Source organism: Neofelis nebulosa, chromosome 12, assembly GCF_028018385.1.
Source record: "Neofelis nebulosa isolate mNeoNeb1 chromosome 12, mNeoNeb1.pri, whole genome shotgun sequence".
NCBI classification, from domain to species: domain Eukaryota; kingdom Metazoa; phylum Chordata; class Mammalia; order Carnivora; family Felidae; genus Neofelis; species Neofelis nebulosa.
Genome location: NC_080793.1, coordinates 80,374,308 through 80,395,414, shown reverse-complemented (window position 1 = coordinate 80,395,414; position 21,107 = coordinate 80,374,308). Strand labels below are relative to the sequence as shown.

Genomic DNA, 21,107 nt, shown 5'->3' with positions numbered 1-21,107 from the left:
AGGGAACACACATAATCATTCACAAGCATCTAACATGACTAATATTGGCATTTGAGAATACAGTGCACTGCTATGTAATTGTCGCCCCTTACCTGAGGCTGTCACTCACTCACTCACAGTTTTGAGGCTCCGGGTTCTCTCTGGCTATCCTGTAACAAAGATACCCCGTGTTGTTCCAAAGTCTATCTTCTTACTTTTTTTAATTCGTAAAATTTATATTTTAGAGAAGTTTTGGGTTCATAGAAAAACTGAGTGCAAAGTACAGAGCGTTCCCATACGCCCCCAGGCCCCCACAGGCACACCCACTATTGACATCCTACACCACAGTGGCACATGGGTTACGATTGATGAACCTGCATGGGTAGATCATCGCCTGAAGTCCGTACCATTAAAAAAAAAATAGTTTATCTTTCTTCAGAGTGTCTGGTCCACTCGTTATGTTCAAATGTCATTCAGATCTGTGGTATCAAATCCTATCAACAAGAAAATCCAGATTTGGGGAAGATTCCACTTTTAAATGAAATAGCTTAACGCTGGTTTGCATCATTTCAATTATAGAAATAGCAGAAATGAATTTCTTCCTCTAACTCACCCCTTGCCCCCCTCCAACATAATATACCAAATTCACATTGGATTGGTTAAAACAGCCTCTCTACATATGTAGGAAATCTAAACTGCTGGCCCTAACTAGAGCTACTGAGGGCTTTATCATAGCTGGGACAGTTGAAAAGACGTGGCTCTGCTTATACTTCTAAAATAAGTGCCCATGTAACCTCTTTTTGGTTTTGGACCAATACATTGCTATTAATACTGTTTGATGATGCTAATGGATTTTCTCATCAAAGAAAAGTGAAATTTATTTTGTTGAAAATAACCAAGCCATCAAGTAAAAGTGACCTCACCTAAGTACTTCCTTTTTAAAAGTGGCATTTAAAAATAGTTTTTAAAAGCCAGATATACAAAGTGGTGGATTTCCAGGACAAACAGAAGTGTAAGGAAGTAAACAGATTAAATTAAATTAAATTAAATTAAATTAAATTAAATTAAATGGATGTGTTGCATTTTCATCTCAAACACATAAAGCTTCCTATAGATTATCAACAAAACACAGTCTATTACTGGGCATACATACATCAGCTCTAAAACACCATAGTAGCTACACAGCTAATAGAGAAAAGCATCAGCAAAAGAAAAATTCATTTTATTTTTTCTCTTCCATTAAGCAAAAATTAATTAGCCCACAAGAAAAGTAATTAATCCAGATGTGTAGTTTATTTGAATAGAATGAGTGGTTTTAAGGGTAACAGTAGAAAGAGGCTAGATTTTTAGATTTATTAATTGATGATTTGAGTGTTAGGGGAAATCAAGTTTATTTTAGAAGTAGAAGAGAGAAGTAAATATACGTAACATACTCTCTGGTGTAGTTTAAATTGATTAATGCTAACAGATATAGTTAACGGACAGCATAATTGCCGTGAGAGAATCATGCATGCAATCCCTGTGGTAAAGGGAAAGATGGTAAAATGTGCATCAAAGACGGAAATTGACTAGGCGAGTTTATTTATGAAAAGCGTTTGTGTGCTTGAAAGCGGCACTACATTTTCTCCCTTTGGCAAATAAACATGACGTGAGATAAGCAAGGTGCCGCGTGACTTTGTTACCAAGAGACGACTTGAAGTGAGCAGAGCCATGTTTTTTCTTTCCAGGATGGGCTCCTTCTTCGCCCCCAGCCTCCCAGGCATCAATATCCTTCGACTCCACACATCCATGTACTTCCAGTGCTGGGCCGTGATGTGTTGCAACGTTCCCGAGGCCAGGGTCTTCAAAGCTTCCAGATCGAATAATTTCTACCTGGGCATGCTATTGCTCATTCTCTTCCTGTCCACCATGCCTGTCCTGTACATGATCGTATCCCTCCCGCCATCTTTTGATTGTGGCCCCTTCAGGTTCTTGCCTTTGAAATTCCATCCGGGTGTCGTTTTCTTCCAGGCGTGGAGATAGGAATGGTCACTCCTATAAGCTTTGTTTTGTTTTGTTGTTTTCTCCAAACAATGGCATTTTGGCCTGTAGAAATGAGATTCTTTGAGCGTCCAGGCTCATTAGGTAACATGGAGATTCTTAGGCAAGTTGCATTGGTTTCTTATTTGAGAATCATAAAAGGGAAAAGGATTTGAGTGCGCCAGGCTCTACCCGGGTAAATATGGATGATAAATCTGAGCTCAAAGGGGATGGCAAAGAGCGTGTTTAGATTATGATAGTTGGGATGTGTCAGTTTTCTTGGTGCCGGGCCAGCGTGTCCAAAAGTCGGAAGGAATTTTGACGTGCTACGTCACGTCAAATAGATAATAATTAATTAATTAAAAATAGATTATTCCACCAGCTACCTAGGAAATGGGATCATCATTCGATAACTGTGACTATAAAGTGGGTCACACAATTCACAATCCAAAATGCTACCTGGTAGCAAAACAATTGAGGGTGACATTCGCTCCTACATATTCTCCCCAAACAAGGACAGATCGCTCAAGTCAGTAATAAAGAGTCAAGAGGTCTCTCTGATCCAAGCTGAAAGGTCCTTTTCGCCAGTTCTATGACACTGTTCTATGTCAGAGTTCTGACGATGACACTTATCAAGAAAGCCAGTCGCCGGGATCAGGGGAATTGAGATTTCATTCCCTAAATAGGGCCCTAAAAATGAATCTACCACAAGTTTCTCTCTGCAACCGCAAGAATCTCTGCCTGTTGAGTCACTGCTCAGCATGCATTTGAGTTATTTCTCCTTTTCAAGTGAAAGAAATGTGAATGTGAAAAGCCACGTGAATGACGAGCGTGAGGCAATAATGGCCACATGTAATATCCCCGTCGTGCTGTCAGACGCAAGTTATTAAATTAAAGTCAAAAGTTTCGTTGCCCACAGACCTAAGTATAAAAGAGGCATTTCACTCTAATAATAGGCTGAGTTATTATTATTGCTTTCCTGGGGGGAAAAAATAACAAAAGAAAGAAAATGTTAAGCCAGCTGATAGGGCAAAAACCACTGGAGTTCTGTCATACTCAGGAAGCTGATGCTGACAAATCCTAACCCCCAACCCCCCCCCCCCCCCCCCACACACACACTCTGGGCTGAAATAAATAATGCAGACAGTGACATCTGGAGACTAAATATGAAATTGCAGTCTTGAAGAAGAGCTTGGTCTTCATAAATCCTTAATGAATCTCTGGGTACAAAGTTCAACAGATAAGCCATTCAAAGACTTTACTTAATTGCAAATTACCCACACAACTAAATATCTGGGATGGGTTTTAGATGTGCTTTTGACTTTCTAACTGGAAGTCGATGCTTCTCAGAAAACTGTATCAACGGGAGGGAAACCCCACAATGTCCACATGGAGCTGGATGGTGGTTACACAGGGGGCGTTCCTGTGAAAAATATCATTGAGCTAGACAGGCACAATGGCCACACAATTTTAGCTTTTTGAGCCTAATTCCTCCACCTCTCTTTATATCACATAGAGTTGCTATGATTTTAATTAAAAAAAAAAAAAAACAAAAAAAACAAAAAACCAGAGCCTGTATCTAAGGCATAGTAGCTGATTTTAACCAAGTGTTCCCTGATTGGCAGACTTAGGCAAAATTACCGCACATATATCACTATTTTGAGATCAAGAAAATTTAAATATTTTCAGTAGCATGTCAGGAAAAGGGTGTCTCTATCTTATTTAACTAGTCTATTTCTCCTGTCAGTTTACTCATTTTTGGAGCAAAAGAAAGTATACTTCATTTATTTGTTTGGATTTAGAAGTTTGAAAGGGTTGCTCTGCCCTAAAAATGAGGTGAGAAAGCATGAATTAGGATCTTCATGGCTTGGCATTCTCAAGGATCCTGAGTTTGGGATGGTTTTGTCAGCCTGCCTCCGGAAGAGTGTCTGACTCTACTTGGCACCTGGGTGGGCAGCGAACTTGCATTTGCGGTAGGTTAATGGATGGCCACACCCACCCAATAGCACAGTGATGGTTAATCACTCCCAGGGACAGGTATGTTCGCAGGTAAAGTGGCTACAATACCTTAGAAGACCCATTCTGTGGGGCGCGTGGATGGCTCAGTCCGTTGAGCGTCCAACTCCTGATTGGTCACCTGCATCTGGTTTAAGATTCTCTCTTTCTCCACCTCTCCCTGCTCTTGCCCTGTCTCTCTCTCTCTCTCTCTCTCTCTCTAATAAAACTTAAAAAAAAAAAAAAAAAAGGAATTCTGTAAGGAATTTGATGAGGTATTCTTGCTTGACCTGATTTGGGAGGGTGAATTTGTCAGAAAATTATTCCAATAGGCTATTAAGTGGATTCACCTTAAACAGTTCAACAATTTTAAAACCATTTATTTTGTACCCAGATGAAGAAAATTCTAATTTCTCCCACCACATTTGCTGACGCGATGCTTCTCCCCCAACCTCTCGCTAATAATTCTGAACAATTTATAATTCTCTGGGTTCTCACATACCTCCCTGCTAGCATTATGGTAATTATATTTTTATGTATTTTCATCTCACTGCAAAGGCCTTATTATGTGTTTTTCCCAGAAAACCTGGAAATTATAGAAATGTTTCTCCTTGAAGATAAACACTTTTCAAAGGCTCCAAAGACCTGAAATAACAACCCTCCACATTTCAACATTTTGGAATTTTGTATTCTGGTTTTCTTTTTATGCAGTTTTTTAAAATAACTGAGATCAAACAATAAGTGCAGATTTATATTATATTGTGACACTTTTATATTTATTTTTATTTTTGTTTTAAATTGCGACGCTGCCGTTGTGTTATTTATTTGCCATTATACCTTATGTGTTTATTTTTTTAATAGTGTGGCTGACTTTCAGAGGTTGGGGATAGAATATTTTCATGTCTGGGGCCACCTGGGTGGCTCAGTCAGTTAAGTGTCCAAATTCAGCTCATGTCCTGATCTCATGGTTCGTGAGTTCAAGCCCCACATTGGGCTCCGCACTAACAGTGCAGAGCTTGCTTGGGGTTTTCTCTCTCTCTTTCTCTCTCTCTCTCTGTCCCCTCCCCCACTCACTTTCTATCTCTCTCAAAATAAATGAACTTTTAAAAAATATTTTTTTAAGAAAAGGTATTTTTATGTCTGTGAGTCTAAGCACAGTTAGAGTGTTGGCCAGTAACTTGAAGTAATGAATGAATAATGGCTATTTTTTGGACACTAAGCATTAGAGGAGATGTAGGAGTAAATTGGACACTGATTCTGGTCCTGGGAAGCTTTCAGTCCACTGGGAAGACAGGTCTGCTTATAGACTATTCTAAGCCAGGGTGGGTGGGGCCACACCCATAGAAGCTTAAGTTCAGTATCATTTCATTTGACTGTAGAGTCACAGCAGACCAGAAAAAAACATGGCACGCTTTGGCTAACTGTCAGATAAAAGGATTACCAGGGATTAGTAGAAGCTTCTTTAGCTTGTACATAGGAGATCTGGACTCCTAGTAAGAACACCAGACCTGGAAAGAGGAGAATCCCCAGAGATGCCAATGACTTCAACTTTGGGACACACTGAATGCAGAGAAGACCTTTATGGGAGGGGAACATTTGGTAAAATTCCAGTTCCCCTATTCTAGCCACGTCCATCAGCTTCAGACCAAGAAGCTGGGGAGTGGAATGTCTTGCCTTCTCTCATCTTTGCTTACCTTCTTACTCTCGCTGTATCCCCTATGGCTGGGAAGAAAGCATGGCCAGGTAGAATGGATGGCGACAAAGAAACCCTAGAGAAATAAATCAATATAATCTTGAATTATCTCTAAACTCCATTCCCCCTTAATATATCACAGGTGTTGCCGGGTGCAGATCTGTAATTTGTGGAGCAAAACTTAACACCTCGGCAGTCCAGCAACCCCTTGACCACATATCTGGAATTACTCTCAGGGTTTTGAAAGACTTTATTATAGTGAGGCCAGAGGCAAAAAAAAAAAAAAAAAAAAAATCTCATCTGGAACTTGTGAGTCATGTTTGTTTAGTAGTTGAGAGTGTATGAAGATCAATAAACGATAGTGAAACAAAAATATTAAGTGTTATACCAGCCTTTATTCTGATGATATGAAGAACTTGGTGGTAAATAACCTAATCTCTGCTCTGAAAATTATAGCTTTTCATGGTAGAATCAATATGCGTATACAGAAAAAATAACTTGACATGATGGGTATTACTTAATAATTCTGACTATTACATATTAAGGTAAGACAGACATCCTGCCCTCATTTCTCTAGTTTATAGGGGCTGATTCTTACCTCAATGGGTTGAGAACAAATCCATTAAGGACTTTGGCCCTTTAGGCTTCTTTCCTTCTCTTCGCATGGTCTGTTCTTAGCCGTAGGACTGAGCTGGCTGTCATTAGAGCCTGTCCACAAGAAAGACAGTGAGAGAAAGGACTCACCCTTCAGTGTGATTACCTGTTAATAACTCTGATGAAAGAGCTCTGTGGAAAATGAGATAGCAGCTCTTGCATGGGGAGAGATACTGGATTATTTGTGGACTTGATTCTGTTAAGCTATTCTGTATGTTTATTTCCAAGGCTAATTCAACAATTAAGTGCACTCTTTTTTTTTTTTTTTTAATTTTTTTTCAACGTTTTTTATTTATTTTTGGGACAGAGAGAGACAGAGCATGAACGGGGGAGGGGCAGAGAGAGAGGGAGACACAGAATCTGAAACAGGCTCCAGGCTCCGAGCCATCAGCCCAGAGCCTGACGCGGGGCTCGAACTCACGGACCGCGAGATCGTGACCTGGCTGAAGTCGGTCGCCTAACCGACTGCGCCACCCAGGCGCCCCTTAAGTGCACTCTTTATGCAGCCCAAAGGGAATGTTCTCCAACAAGGACAGCTGGCTAAGGGGTAGACTGCAAGTTATTTATAAAATATATTTCAATCAAAATCTTAGGGATACAGCTTAAGAACAAAACAAAACAAAACCAGACTTCTCCTAATGCTGTGGTTAATTTCCTAACTGCTCGACTGCGTGTTTACGTTGGGATACCAGTTCTCATGTCTTACCCATATGTTGATAATAACAGGTCGAAGTGCCAGGAGTTGTAGCTAAACATTAGGTTCCCCATCTGAAAGAGTACTTAGGTGGTGTTTGAGAAAGACGTCTAGTTTTCTTGCTGTAACCATGGCTTTTACATATGTTATAAATGAACTTCTCTCCTCCACCCCCTCCCCCCCTTTTTGTTTTTCAGTGGCAAAAATAGGATGTTCGAAGTCATTGGAGAAACACTGGAGCATGATTTCCCAAGCTGGATGGCAAAGATCTTGAGACAGCTCTCTAACCCCGGACTGGTTATTGCTGTCGTTTTGGTTATGGCGTATGTGCTTCCCCTCTCGTAGGAAGAGACTCTGTAATGTCTTTCCCGGCTCCTTTTAATTTCCAGCTTTCTTAGCTTTCTCATGCTCTCTAAGGGTTGTGCTGTAACCTCAGCAAATTCAGTGCTGATTACATGGTGGTGAGAGTCTGAAATTCATGAGCCATATTCTGATCCTATTGAATGTAATTCCCAGCCATCTGCATCTGTCTTTGCCTGCCTAGGATTATAAGATTTGTTCCCAAGTAACCGAAATAATTATCAGTAAACAGCTAAAGCAAGGGAAACATAAATGCTAAATGCTAAATCTAATCAGCACATTGAGCTCCCCCGATCTCCTGGCCCCCAGCTCTTGTCCCATAAAGCAGATGGCTGTGAACACACAGAAATGATGAGTCTCTAAGTTAATATTCCCTTTGGGGACCCTATAGGCTGCATTTTAGGGCTAAAGGTTTAAGGGGTCTTAAAAACCATCATGTCCTTGTTCCTCAAAGGCTATCAGTAAGTGTGGGTCCGTGATAATAAAATCAGAGGCCCAGAAGGGTCTTGGAAAGGTCGCTTAGTCTGTGCCTTCAAAAGTCAGAGGTGATATCCAAAGGAGAATTTGGGAGGGGGGTTTTGTTCCCTTGTAACTTTCATTGGCTTCTGACTCTTGACCAGCACAGAGATAAACTTACATTCTAAGGAAAAAAATATATTTGCTATTGAAGAGCTAGGAAAAGCACCCTGGTCCTTCCTTTCAACGCCTGAGGCCCTCCTAAATAGAAAGTCTGGTACTGTCACTGCTCGCAGTCAAGGAGGGCAAGTATGAAACCCCCCTCAGAAACACTTTAGAAATAAAGCTGATCCACAGGATTTGTTTCTTAAAAGGTAAAACTAGGAAAGCTCAGGGAGAGAAATCCCAATGATTTGAAATAAATGAGCTGGGTTCTGGGCCAAGTTGTTACCATCTACTTTGTGATGATCATGGTCATGAGTCATGTCAGAGAAGACAGGCTTCATCTTCAATTTTATTAAGGCACCAATTTAGAGGGACAAGATGATTTTCCCCTGGTAGGACTATAGCAAAATGGTAATAGGAAGACTCTGACAGTAAATCCAACCTTTACCTCCCGCTTTATACTATGACGCCTTTTTTGAAGGAGAGCCCATGGGAATAATTAAACAGTAAAACAGATTACTTTTGTATATTAGAGAACCTTGATCATTTGGTGGCATTCAGAATCTGATGGTGAATCTCTGGTGCAGATATGTTAGAAAATGATCTGGTTGGGGGCACCTGGGTGGCTCGGTCGGTTAAGCATCCGACTTCGGCTCAGGTCATGATCTCGCATTCGCGGGTTCAAGCCCCATATCAAGCTCTGTGCTAACTGCTCAAGAGCTTGGAACCTGCTTCGGATTCTGTGTCTCCCTCTTTCTCTGCCCCTCCTCTGCTCGCACTCTGTCTCTCTCTCTCTGTCTCTTTCTCTCAAAAATAAATAAACATTAAAAAAAAAAAAAGAAAAAAAAAGAAAGAAAATGACCTGCTGGAAGCCACCTGTTTCACCAGATGGCCCTTGAAGTGATTTTTATTTTCCAAGTTTTCGTAATACAGTGGCTTGTGGGACGATGTTAAGTTATTAAGTGGTTTTTAAAAGTCAAAGCCCCTTAGTGGTATAAATGAGATCTTGTATTAAAAAAAAAAAAATTGATCAAAGTTCATGTCAGATTTTATGAGTATAGTCTTACCTTAGTAAGAGACAGATTTATGTCTAAACTGAGGAGCAACATTGTTCTGATGCCAGTGGTTGAAGGTTGACTAAGTTGTCCCAAGAGTGTGGAAGAGGAACTAGTATGGCCTATGTCCCAGGCACTACCCGTATATTAATCATTGCATTTCCACGATAATCTTAAAAGGTTGGCCTCATTACTCATATTATTGCTATCACATGGAAGATATGCCCCAAATCAAGTGGCTGATAAGTCAATGCAAGCTCATGTCTTATTTCCCATCTATTATTTCCCCTAATCATTCGAAGCACCAAACAGTGAGTTTGGAATGAGTGGGAATAGACAGAAAGGCTAGAAGCCACTTGTCAGGGATGGTCTACACTCAGGGTCAGCACATTTTTTCTAAAAGGGCAAAATAGTAGATATGTTAGGTTGTATGGGTCAAAAGGAAAAATTGAGGATATTCTGTAAGCACTTACCTAACCATTTGAAAATGTAAAAGCCGTCTTAGTTCATGGGCCATGCAAAACAGGCTGGGAGTCCATTTTACCCTGAAGATGATGGTTTGCCAACCCCTCATACAGACTGTGCAGAAGAAAGTTGGCAGGATACAAGGTCAAATAGATGTCCTGCAAGGTTGATTGTAGTTCTGAGGTTCTGATTTAAAACCCAATTTCAGTTTATTGCTGATTTGATTTTTCAAATCCTGAGATGTCATCTTCTAGTTTATGGGGTTCACACAATTCGCCTGGCTCTTTATTACCTTTAATTAGAGAATGTTACATGTTACAAACATTTTGAATTTCCCCAGTGGCTCATAGTAAATCAGCTTGGGTGATTTTGGGATAACTGAGTAGAATTCAGGTTCTCTGCAGCCAGGTTCATTCCTTTCGGAGACCAGAAAATGATTTATGAAGAGTATTTATTTAAGTTGCATCACAAGACAGAAAAAGTGGCAAATACAGAGAGAATTCCAGAACTGCAAATGACTTGTGAGGTCTTTTGCGTTCACCCTCCAAATCCAGGCGCTTTTCTAAAAAAATCTTTATCACACACACACACACACACACACACACACATTTATTGAGCACCTACTTCATATCAAATAGTATATGCCAAATGCTTTCATGTATGTAATTTCATTCAAATTCCCATCACTCATATAAAAGATAAACAAACCCAGCTAAACAATATCAATAATTGTGTTGCTAGCACCAGATGGCTCATAAAGGGTATAATCTGGCATATGGTTGGGGAGTAGAGGAAATGTGTTTAGTATCCAGTTATTTGCAAAAAAGAGCAATGCCAGTTACCTTTTTTTTAATGCATTTTGTTTGTTTATTTTGCTTTAAGTGAAGATGAACATATTTATTTTTACACAAATGTTTGGCTGGAATTTGCTCTTCCTAGAAATGTAAAGGTCAGTTAAAAGCCAAGGATATTCCTTTATAAAACATTTTCGTTTCAAAGAAGGGAGAAATGCAAACAATACATCCTACGGAAAAAAAATCTATGTGAACTGACTATGACTTATGAGGATTATATTCTTTGTTGTGAAAGCCAAAGGAGGGAATTTAAGGCAGAAAGTCAATTTCTTTTTTATTCCACACATTCCCTAAGCTTCCGTAGATGTTCCATTCCCTTGGATGCCCTTGGCATCAATTTGAAATGTTACTTTTAATTATCGTTTAAACTGACGTTAATACATTTCCAAGAAGGTACAATTAGGCAGCGAGGTATGGTAGACAGATTGATGCTGTGGAAGAGAATCCTTGAGTCCCACCTTCCCAGGTCCAGCTCTACTAACCATGTTCCGAGTGCATTTTTTTTTTTTTTTTACTTCTGTGTACTTCAGTCTTTTATCTACATTCTATGATGTAGTGAATGTAAATTTCAGAAGAATCTCGAACTGAAAACTACCATATATTTTATTATTTTTTAAAATGTAGTTTGACCATCTATTATCTCAATGCTACTGCCAAGGGCCAGAAGGCAGCAAATCTGGATCTAAAGAAGAAGATGAAACAGGTCGGATACAATTTATTTTATAAAAATATCATCTTTATTAATGTCAAGTAGTAGGAAACACCGGGAAATCTCAACGTCCTTCTCTCCTTTTTGTATTGTGTAGCAAGCTTTGGAGAACAAAATGCGCAACAAGAAAATGGCAGCTGCCCGAGCAGGTTGGAGAAATGTTTGTGATTACAAAATCTCCCCGCTATGGATAAAGTGTTCCTCCTTTTTTTTCTTTCCAAATGGGCATTTGATGTAGTATACCATTACTGCCCTGAGTGAGTCATTCCACAATTTTTACTGTTCACCTTTTGAGACCCTCTCAGCTTTTCCAGTGGAGGAAAGGCAAGGGAAAGAAAACTTGAAAAATGGAAACTTAGCAATAGTAATAGGTGACTTTGCAAATTGACAGAAGAAAAAGACAACATCCACATAGTCATGTACAAATAGCAGACACAAATGCAGAAGTTCTGCCCCCTGGGGCCATTTTTATACATAGATGGATACACCAGGAAGGTATCACTAGGCTCTTCTGAGCTCACCAGTGTTGATTTCCTGGAGCCTTTTCTAATTCATTAATCTCTCTTTTTTATAACCTTCTTAAGTTTTAAACCATTAAAATAAGGCATACCCTTATTTGCCAAAATTCCCGATACGTTCTGCATTCCACATGGGAAAGTAATGTCTAAGAACCTCAGGGAACATTTTTTCAAACTTTTCCCTCGTTCTTAACTTTAAAACTCTTCATATTACTAGGGCTTTCCCCCCTTGTAAGTACTATAAGTCAGTCCAAATTGGTTTAAGTAGAAAAAAACTTCATTAGTCCACACAAATGAATAGGAGAGTGGTGTGGATGGCCTGAGACCACGTTTTATCCCAAGTTTAGAAGTGAACAGGGCTGAGCCCCATTTCTTTATGGTTCTTTCAACACTGCTCTCCCTCTGTGTCAGCTGACCTTTATGGCAACAGGAGAGGATGTAGCAATTTCCAGGGCTATGTCCTTAAATTACATTTGTCTTAGATGGTTTTTCCACCGTAAAGCTACTTGTTTTTTTTAATTGCATTAGCATTTTTTTTCAGCTGTGACAAATTGTAAAACCTTGAAAGTGTACGATGGGACGATTTGACATGCACATACATTATGAAAGAGCTCCCACCACTGAGTTCATCAACACATCCATGACCTCACATATTTACCTTTTTATGTGTGTATGTGTGTGTGTGTGTGAGCACTTAAGTTCTACTGTCTCAGCAAATTGCGATGTATACAATGCGGTATCATCAACTATAGTTCACCATGTGATGCATTACATCCTCAGACTTCTTCATCTTACAACTGAAAATTTGTACTCTATTACCAAACTCTATTTCCCCCACCCCGAAGCTCCTGGGTTACCATCCTGCTCTCTGTTTTCATGAGTTTGCCTTTTTTTTTTTTTATTCCACATGTAAGTGACACCATGTACTGTTTGCCTTCCTCTGTCTAGTTTATTTCACTTAGCATAATGCCTTTCAGGTTTATCCACATTGTTGTAAACGGCAAGATTTCCTTCTTTTATAGGTTGAAAAATATTATATAATTCTATATCTCTATCAATCTATCTATGTGTATCTATATCACGTTTTCTTTATCCATTCCTCCATAGATAGACTCATGTGGTTTCCATCCTTCCATGCTGCAATGAACATGGGAATACAAATTAATGATTTCATTTCTTTTGGATATATCCAGAAGTGGGATTGCTGGATCATATGATAATTTGCATTTTCCTGGGAGTGATGTCGAGCATCTTTTCATGTACTATACAGATATTGGTCATTGATAAGTCTTCTTTGAATAAATGTCTATTCAGATCCTTTGCCCATTTTAAATTAGGTTATTTGGTTTTGATGTTGTTCAATGGTATGACTTCCTTGTCTATTTTGGATTTTAACCCCTTCTCAAATATGTGGTTTGCGGATACGTTCTCCCATTCCATAGGTTGCCTGTTCGTTTTATTGATGATTTCCTTTTCTGTGCAGAAGCTTTTTAGTTTAATGTTTATTTTTGCATTTTCTGCCTTTGTTTTTGGTGTCAAGTACAAAAATCATTGCCAAGACTAAGGGCAAGGAGGCTTTTTCCTAAGTTTCCTTCTAGGAGTTTTATGGTTTAGGGTCTTACATTCAAGTCTTTAATCATCATGCATTAACTTTTGTGTATGTTGTAAGATAGGGGTTCAGTTTCATTCTTTTGCATGTGGATATCCAGTTTTCCCAGCACCATTTATTGAAAAGAATATTCATTCTTCATTGTATATCCTTGGTACTTGGTCAAAAACTAACTGACCACATATGCATGTATTTATTTCTTGTTACTCTGTTCTGTTCTAGTGATCTTGTTGTCTATTTTAGTGCCAATGCCATACTGTTTAATTACTACAACTTTGTAATATAGTTTGAAGTCAGGAAGCATGATGTCCCAGCCTTGTTCTTTCTCAAGATTGCTTTGGCCACTAGGGATCTTTTTGTGGTTCCATCGAATATAAGAATTGTTGTTGTTGTTGTTGTTGTTGTTTTTCTATTTCTTTGAAAATGTCTTTGGAACTTTGAGAAGGATTGCACTGAGCCTGTAGATTGCTTTGGGTGGTAGGGACATTTTCACAAAATCAATTCTAATCCATTAACATGAAATTTCTCTCCATTTATTTGTGTCTTCTTTAATCATTATATAATGACCTTCTTTGTCTCTTGTTACTACTTCGTTGGCTTAAAATGTATTTTGTCTGAAATAAGTATAGCTGTGCCTCCTTCTGGTTTCCACTTGCACAGAATATCTCTTTCCATTCTCTCACTATCAGTTTACGTGTGTCCTTAAAGCTGACGTGAGACCTTCGTGGGCATCTTTTAGTTTGAAGCACGTATGTCACACATATCTGTGCTGTTCTTGTGTTTGCTATAGATTGTGACTATAACGTAACATCATCAAATTCGTGTTTAGAATGGTGAATGAAGGGGCACCTGGGTGGCTCAGTTGGTTAAGCATCCAACTTCGGCTCAGGTCATGATCTCATGGTTTGTGAGTTTGAGCCCCATGTTGGGCTTGCTGCTGTGAGCACAGGGTCTGCTTTGGATCCTCTGTCCCCCGCCGTCTCTGCTCCCCACCCCTGACTCTCACATGCTCTATCTCTCGCTCTCAAAAATAAATAAAGAAACATTTTTTTTAAAGTATCTTACAAAAAAAGAATGGTGAGCCAAAAGTTGACTTTTAAGATCTGAATTCTAGGTAAGGCTTGTTTTTATCTTCATTGTTTTAAAGATATAATAGTATAGCATGCTATTTATTTGATATTTTCCCATAATTTTTACTTAAAAACATATACAACCTTTGCAAAAGCAGAGACTATCTTATTCATAGTTGTTTCCTCAGAACTTAATACAGAACTTTATTATATAACAGTCATTCAGTAAAGGCCCACCAAATTTTTACTGGCCAATAAGGAACTCTTTTATTTGAAAAATTTAAAAAGAATAAATTTTTATATTAATTATAAAAACAGTACTAAATATAAAAAGAGCAGAACTTTCACTCCCTTGTAGAGTAAGAAATATAAAAATATTTTGTAGGTAAAAATGCTAAATATTATGGCAACCTGGAGCACATTTGGAAGATACAGATTTCAGACCACCTCATTTGGAACATTAAGCACACTGAAAGCTAATTTTTTAGAAAATGTTTATTTATTTTTGAGAAAGAGAGCATGCGCAGGAAAGGGGCAGAGAGAGAGAGGGACAGAGGATCTGAAGCGGACTCCGTACTGACCGCAGGGAGCCCTATGTGGGGCTTGAACTCACGAAACCCGAGATCATGAGCTGAGCCAAAGTTGAACTAATGCCCAACTGACTAAGCAACCCAGGTGCCCCTGAAAGTTAAATTTTGATTTGTTGCTCCTTCATCTTTTCTCTCTCTCTCTTTTGAACAGCTGCAGCTGCTGGTGGCCAGTAGCGTTCCCAGGTATGCTGGGGGCCCAGAAGGACTCTTCACCTTGCTGTTCAAAACCAGCCACTTCTGAAAAGGGCAAGAACACAAGCATTGTGAAGTTGCTGTTCCCCTCTTCTAACCCTGATGTATTGTCAAGGTCATGCTGGTCAATCAAGGCGTCACCAGTCTTAGTTCAGCAAGAAGGATCTCCACCTTGTTCCAAACTCAGGGATTTGTTCCCCCACCACCAACTTTTCCCCTGACTTATTTCCCTGGCTTTTCTTCTAACTAATGGAATTTAAAAGTGGATGTGATTCAACAATACAGGTTACTGGTTTACCTGTTGCATTAATTAAAAAAAACTTTGGGTATATGGACTTTCATCTTATACCCTTCTTCTGCCTTAGTTTTCTTTGCCTGGGAACAGAAATACTTCACCTCTTTTTACCCTCAAAGTTAAGAAATATCTTTATCAAGTAGTCACTGTAATTATTCATTAACTCGCATTTTGAGACCAACGTCTTGTTTTTCCATTTTTTTTTCCATCTCCCCATCTAGGGCCCCCATGACTATACACCCAAGATTTTTTATTAGCTGCTGGATTCAGTAGGAAAAGGAATGGGCTTTTTAAAAGAAAAATCCTAAGGGAAGTAGGGGCCTGATTAGCATTGGATTGAAAGTCTCTCACCTTAGACAACCCACCTCTTTATGAGTTTAAAAAAAAAAAAAAAAGGCATTCTACATGATTACAACTCCATCACAGCTTAATCATGACCTCCAAGGATCACATTTCCTGAGTTTAGCTTCTGATATTCCATAATTTGTCTTTGCTTTCTTGTTAAGGTTAGGAAAACACACACTTTCACAGGGGGCTTTAGTTTATAGATGTGTTTAAGCGTTATCATCTGTTTAAACTTTGAATAGCAGCAATCGATGCCCTCAGCCAGCCTTGTTGTGTGACTTCAGTTACATATGCGAACCCACAATGTCCTTTTCCAGAGCTGAGCCAATTTGCCTGCCATTCTCTGCAATTGACTTGCTGGTTTTTATTACCCTGTCCGGGAGTTCTTCCTTCTTTTCACTCTTCTTCTGGCCATAAAAGGATGCCCTGTTCCTCTGCCAATCCGTGTGCCCGTCACTGCCATGACACAAATTCAAGATTTCCTTCCTCTGGTCCACCTTTCCCGATTAGCCTCCATTCCCAAACTTGAGAGGTTTCCTTGGACCCTACTGGCTTTCAGAGTCTATTATTTATATAGGTTTTCCTGTGCTTTTTTAACAGTACTTTACTGTCTCCTGTATGCATGCATCGTCTTTCCTATCCAGATTGTAAGCTCCCTATGAGCAGGGATCATATCTTTTAACTCTTTTGTATGCCTAGGAGAGTGCTGTGCACAGGTAGGCACTGAGCATATGCTTATTAATTAAATTGAATCAATTTAACTTGCAGCAGTCACACTGTGAAACAAAAACTTGTGTTATCTGCATGAAAAGTGTTATTATGATGGAAGAAATGGAATTATCTGTTGCGATGCACGGTTTCTTGCCTCATTCGACTATAATGCAGATGAGTAAATAAAGTTAGTGCTTATTTCTACTTGGATCATTTTGTACTGTGTAGTAATAAGATTAGAGAATTGGTGTACATGTGTTGCCAAATTTACAATGTGGATGACACTCCCTTGTTCTTGATCTACTTCGTAAGAGAAGTGTTGAAAGCTGACAAACTGTCACCCAAGGACTTCATCTCCTAAAGGCAAGGTAGGCAATGCACTTTTTTTTTTTTTACTCGAGTTGCCATCTGTCCCCATACAAAGTTATTACAATATTATTGACTATATTCCCGATGCTGTGCATTGTATCTCCATCACTTACATATTTTATAACGGAAAGTTTGTACCTCTTCAAACAATGTACTTTGGGAACAAACGCTCAGGGTATAAGAAAGAATTCAGACATGACATTCTAAATTTCAATCTTTGTATACATTGAAAATTAAGTTGGATTTTGATTGCTCCTAAATACTCCTCTGATTTAAGCTAAGCATTTTTAGAAAATTTAACCCTTTTCGTCTCCAGAGAGCTGACAAAAATATTTCCATAGTACTTACTACATGAACAAGCATCTGAAACGGTGAGTGCCGTTTCCAAAGCTGTTTGAGGACAATTTGGAGACTAGCCTTGTACTGGGAAGGTTCTGATTGCTATGATTTAGTTCTCTATCATTATTTCTCTATATAATGATCAAAACCATAGGAAAAATTGGGGAAGGCAAACCTAACCAACCAACCAACCAGACTGCACCTTTTATTTTTTTCCTAAGACGAATAAAGAACCAATTCTGACCAATGTATGTGAAAACTAAATTTACTTTTCTGCAGAGCTTTGCCATTCATTTGAAAACTGAAAAACTGCATTTCGATACATTCTTTGAAGTATCTCCTTTGACTTCCGAGAGTAGCACATAGTGTAAACCATACCTAGGGGCTCGTGTTAACAATACTTTGACCTGGACTATGTTTTCTTATTCTGATGGATCCCTACAACTACCAGAGCCAGAGCTAGCCAGGGTTTGGAAATATTATTTGGTGACTCAAAATGTTATCATATGACGGGGTATAGTTCCCCTCGTTGCCACAGGGGGTCAGCCTTTGCTATCTTCACCCCTCAGTGGATGAGTTAATAGGAAGAGGTTTCGGGTCAACTTCTCTGTCTAACACTTCAGGGCTGGAGCCCTGCCTTTAACCTAGTAGACTTTACTGGAACTTGAAATATTTCACTTTGCTTTACCAGCCCCTTCCTAAAAGAGTATGGGTAGATTGTGGGGAAGTGGGCTTCTCATACATGCTGGGACCACACCGGGTGCGTGATCGTTAGGAACCATGATGAAGCCGGCACATCTTCATCCACTTGATAAACATTTATCACATACTGTGTGTCAAATGTTTATTAAACGTAATGTACCCCAAGTACCACCTACTCTCTATATTTTCTCCCACTGTTTTGTACCACCACCTGCCATATTGATCTTCTTGGTTTCCAGAATCTTCTAGAATGATACTAGAACTTATGAAACTGTTTTAAGATTGAGGAAAATCAATGATACCTTTCCATTCAAGGCAAGAGTGTCCCTTTCTTCACAGTGAGGCAGCTATTACAGTACACTATCAGAAATTGGAAAAGAGTTTTACTCTCTCTCATTCTCTGTCAAGTGCAATGCCGAGCAAAATCCAGATGTTACTCTCACCTTTTCCTGCCTTCATCCACAACTAGGAATTTTTGATGGACAAATAACCCTGGAATACAGAATTGGCATCACATGCTTAGTGAGTGGAAGGCAAACAAAACAGTTTAGGCTTTGTTCCTTGGGGGAAAACCAAGGGAGTGTTTCAAAAGAGGGAAACCAAGGAGATAGGTGTCTGATGACTTTTATTTCCTTCCTTGAGTCAAAAAATATAATGCCCAGTTATAACTTTCTTTTGCCTTGTTTGGTATACAAGGGTAAAAGCATCTCCACAATTTATTCGTGAAGAAATATATCCCAAAAGAAGATGTAAGCAGGCCTCAAAAACAAGAGACTTAAGAATGGGTTTGGCAAATGTTCCCAGTTCTCAATGCAGGTATGCACTTCGTTTTTTGGAAGAGAGACACTGAGACTTAACCGTGTATTTTTTTAAATGAACTATAGTCATGGCCTCTTTTTGTGTTTACTTCCTGCAAGAAGGAAATACCATTGTATGGTGGTGACAGTTCTCAAGCCCTTTTATTAGATTTATTTTTCTGACTTCTCTTGTAATGGATTGCTTTGATACTTGGCCTTGGATGGTCCAGCTGTCTTTTCCAGGATCAGTCTTGGTGACTTGGTAACTATGAGTAATGGAAAAACATATATAAGGAATACTTGACCTTTTCTGGGAACTTAGATATTGTACAACACACATCTTTTTCACACATACCAGGAAGTTTTCATATCAATCCTTATGGTTATTTAAAAACTTACAATAGAGGTACATGTTCACTATAGCAAATTTAAACAGTTTGAATAAAATAAAACAAGTGAAAGAACCCTGTAATTCTACCACCCAGCAAAACTGCTGTTTAATATTTTGGTGTACTTTCCTTCCCTCAAATTCGCACACACAGACACACAGACTTAATAAAATATTTTGGATCATGAGATATATTTAGTTTTATCTTACTTCCTGATTTAACATTTTCCCATGCCATAAAATAACTTCGAGACCTTTTTTAATGGCTATAAAATATGTCATGTGACCTTAAGGAAATTGTTCAAAACCTCATGTTTCTCATTTCTAAAAATGGGGCTGGGGTGCCTGGGTGGCTCAGTCAGTTAAACTGAGCCAACTTTGGCTCAGGTCATGATCTCACAGTTCGTGAGTTCGAGCCCTGCGTCAGGCTCTATGCTGACAGCTCAGAGCCTGGAGCCTGATTTGAATTCTGTCTCCCTCTGTCTCTGCCCCTCCCCTGCTTGGTCTCTCTCTCTATCTCTCTCTCTCTCTCTCTCTCTCTCTCTCAAAAATAAACAAACATAAAAAATTTTGGTTTTAAATAAAAAAAAATAAAAATGGAGGTAATAAGAGCCCTACTCCATAAAGTGTCTATTTGGGGTTAAAAGAGATAGAACCTTTATAGAATATAGCACTGGGCCTGGCATGCAGCTAGCATTCAGGAATAGACACGGTTGTCATGCTTGTTATCATGGAATTCTAAATATTTGTAGTTATCCTACAACTACTTTTTCTGCTTGACTATACATATCAGCTCTGTGAAGTAATCGAGAACGCTACTGAAATAAGATTTATCCAGAGCCTGATCATAGTTCTTATAGGGGTGGGACACTGAAAATATTATGGTGATCCCCAACATCTAATTTTAAACAAAAACAAGATTAGTCTTAAAATACTAAACTACATGGATGCTGAAGTCAGACGCTCCTTTCTAAAAAAACAAAAAAGAAAAAAAATCCTGCTTTGCTGATTCTCTAAACACCTGCTTACTTGCTGTATCGTATAATCCAGCCATGGAATTAGCAACCTGATGTGCTTATAATTTAGAGTGTAGGGCCCTATGGGCATGGTCAGCATTTTGCAAGGATTATATAAATGGGTTAAATAAGGACCGTGAGTCAACACAAACAGAGAGCGTGACTGAGTTGAACGTTAAAATCTTAAAATGCTTTTTTTTTTTTTCTTTTGGGGATCAAACTTTTTTCCTGTGTGAATATAGCACAGATTTGATAATAGGAATAAGTGGAGAAATGGCTTCAATACACGTTTTGAGAAATAATCCTGTGTGTGCTATGGAAGGTCAAACTGAACAACATTAATTAAAAGAAATTTTGTGAATGCAGTATTGTTATGCATGATGTGAAGATACCTCTGGAAAAGAGATAGATTAGAGGTCTGAAGGGCAAGGTGCTTAGGACATAGACTTCGGAATTGACAAATACATTTGCAGTGGAGTTCAAAGTTGCATAAATGACGATGGCATGACCCATCAGCAGATGAAAATTACCCTGCTGCAGAAGGAACCATTCATTGGCTGGAATGACAACTGACTTCAATGGAACATGGAATGAGTCAATTTCATGGGAAATGCTTATCCCTAGTAAAGTAATAAGATCCAGTGGAAATACTCAACCTTTGTATCACAGAAAAGGCTCCATATATGTCAACTCAACAGGCTACTAACTGGGGGCTGAATGGAGTGCAGCGGGCAGGAGTGGGATGACTGGTAAACAGTGCTGACCTGGGAGTCGAGGCCAAGGTTTGAGTTCAAGTTCTGTTTCTGATGAAAAGCGCTGTTCACTGGCCATGTGATTTTCTGATGTTCGTTATTAGCTTTTTGACCCAGGCTAACTACTTACTGTCACTAAGTTTCACTTATGTCACCTTTAAAGTGGATTATAATTGTCTCCATTCAAATTGCTATCGGGATTGCATGAGATGGTGATGATGCTGAAAACCGCCTGGCACCGTTTGGCATGGAGGACACAGTGGACAACTGAATAAATATCACCCATAATTCTCCTTTTCTTGTCAATCAAATATTT

At 39.0% G+C, this 21,107-nt stretch overlaps 1 protein-coding gene across 1 annotated transcript in view; it reads left to right on the top strand.

Moving 5' to 3' along the window:
- Positions 1 to 15,059, top strand: part of TMC1 (transmembrane channel like 1) — a 123,342-nt gene extending 108,283 nt beyond the window's left edge. Inside the window, exons 16-20 of the mRNA XM_058693236.1 lie at positions 1,707 to 1,946; positions 7,232 to 7,357; positions 11,014 to 11,092; positions 11,196 to 11,247; positions 15,037 to 15,059. Coding sequence (XP_058549219.1) covers positions 1,707 to 1,946; positions 7,232 to 7,357; positions 11,014 to 11,092; positions 11,196 to 11,247; positions 15,037 to 15,059 — 520 coding nt within the window. The remainder of the gene's footprint in view (positions 1 to 1,706; positions 1,947 to 7,231; positions 7,358 to 11,013; positions 11,093 to 11,195; positions 11,248 to 15,036) is intronic.
- Positions 15,060 to 21,107: the final 6,048 nt, after the last annotated feature.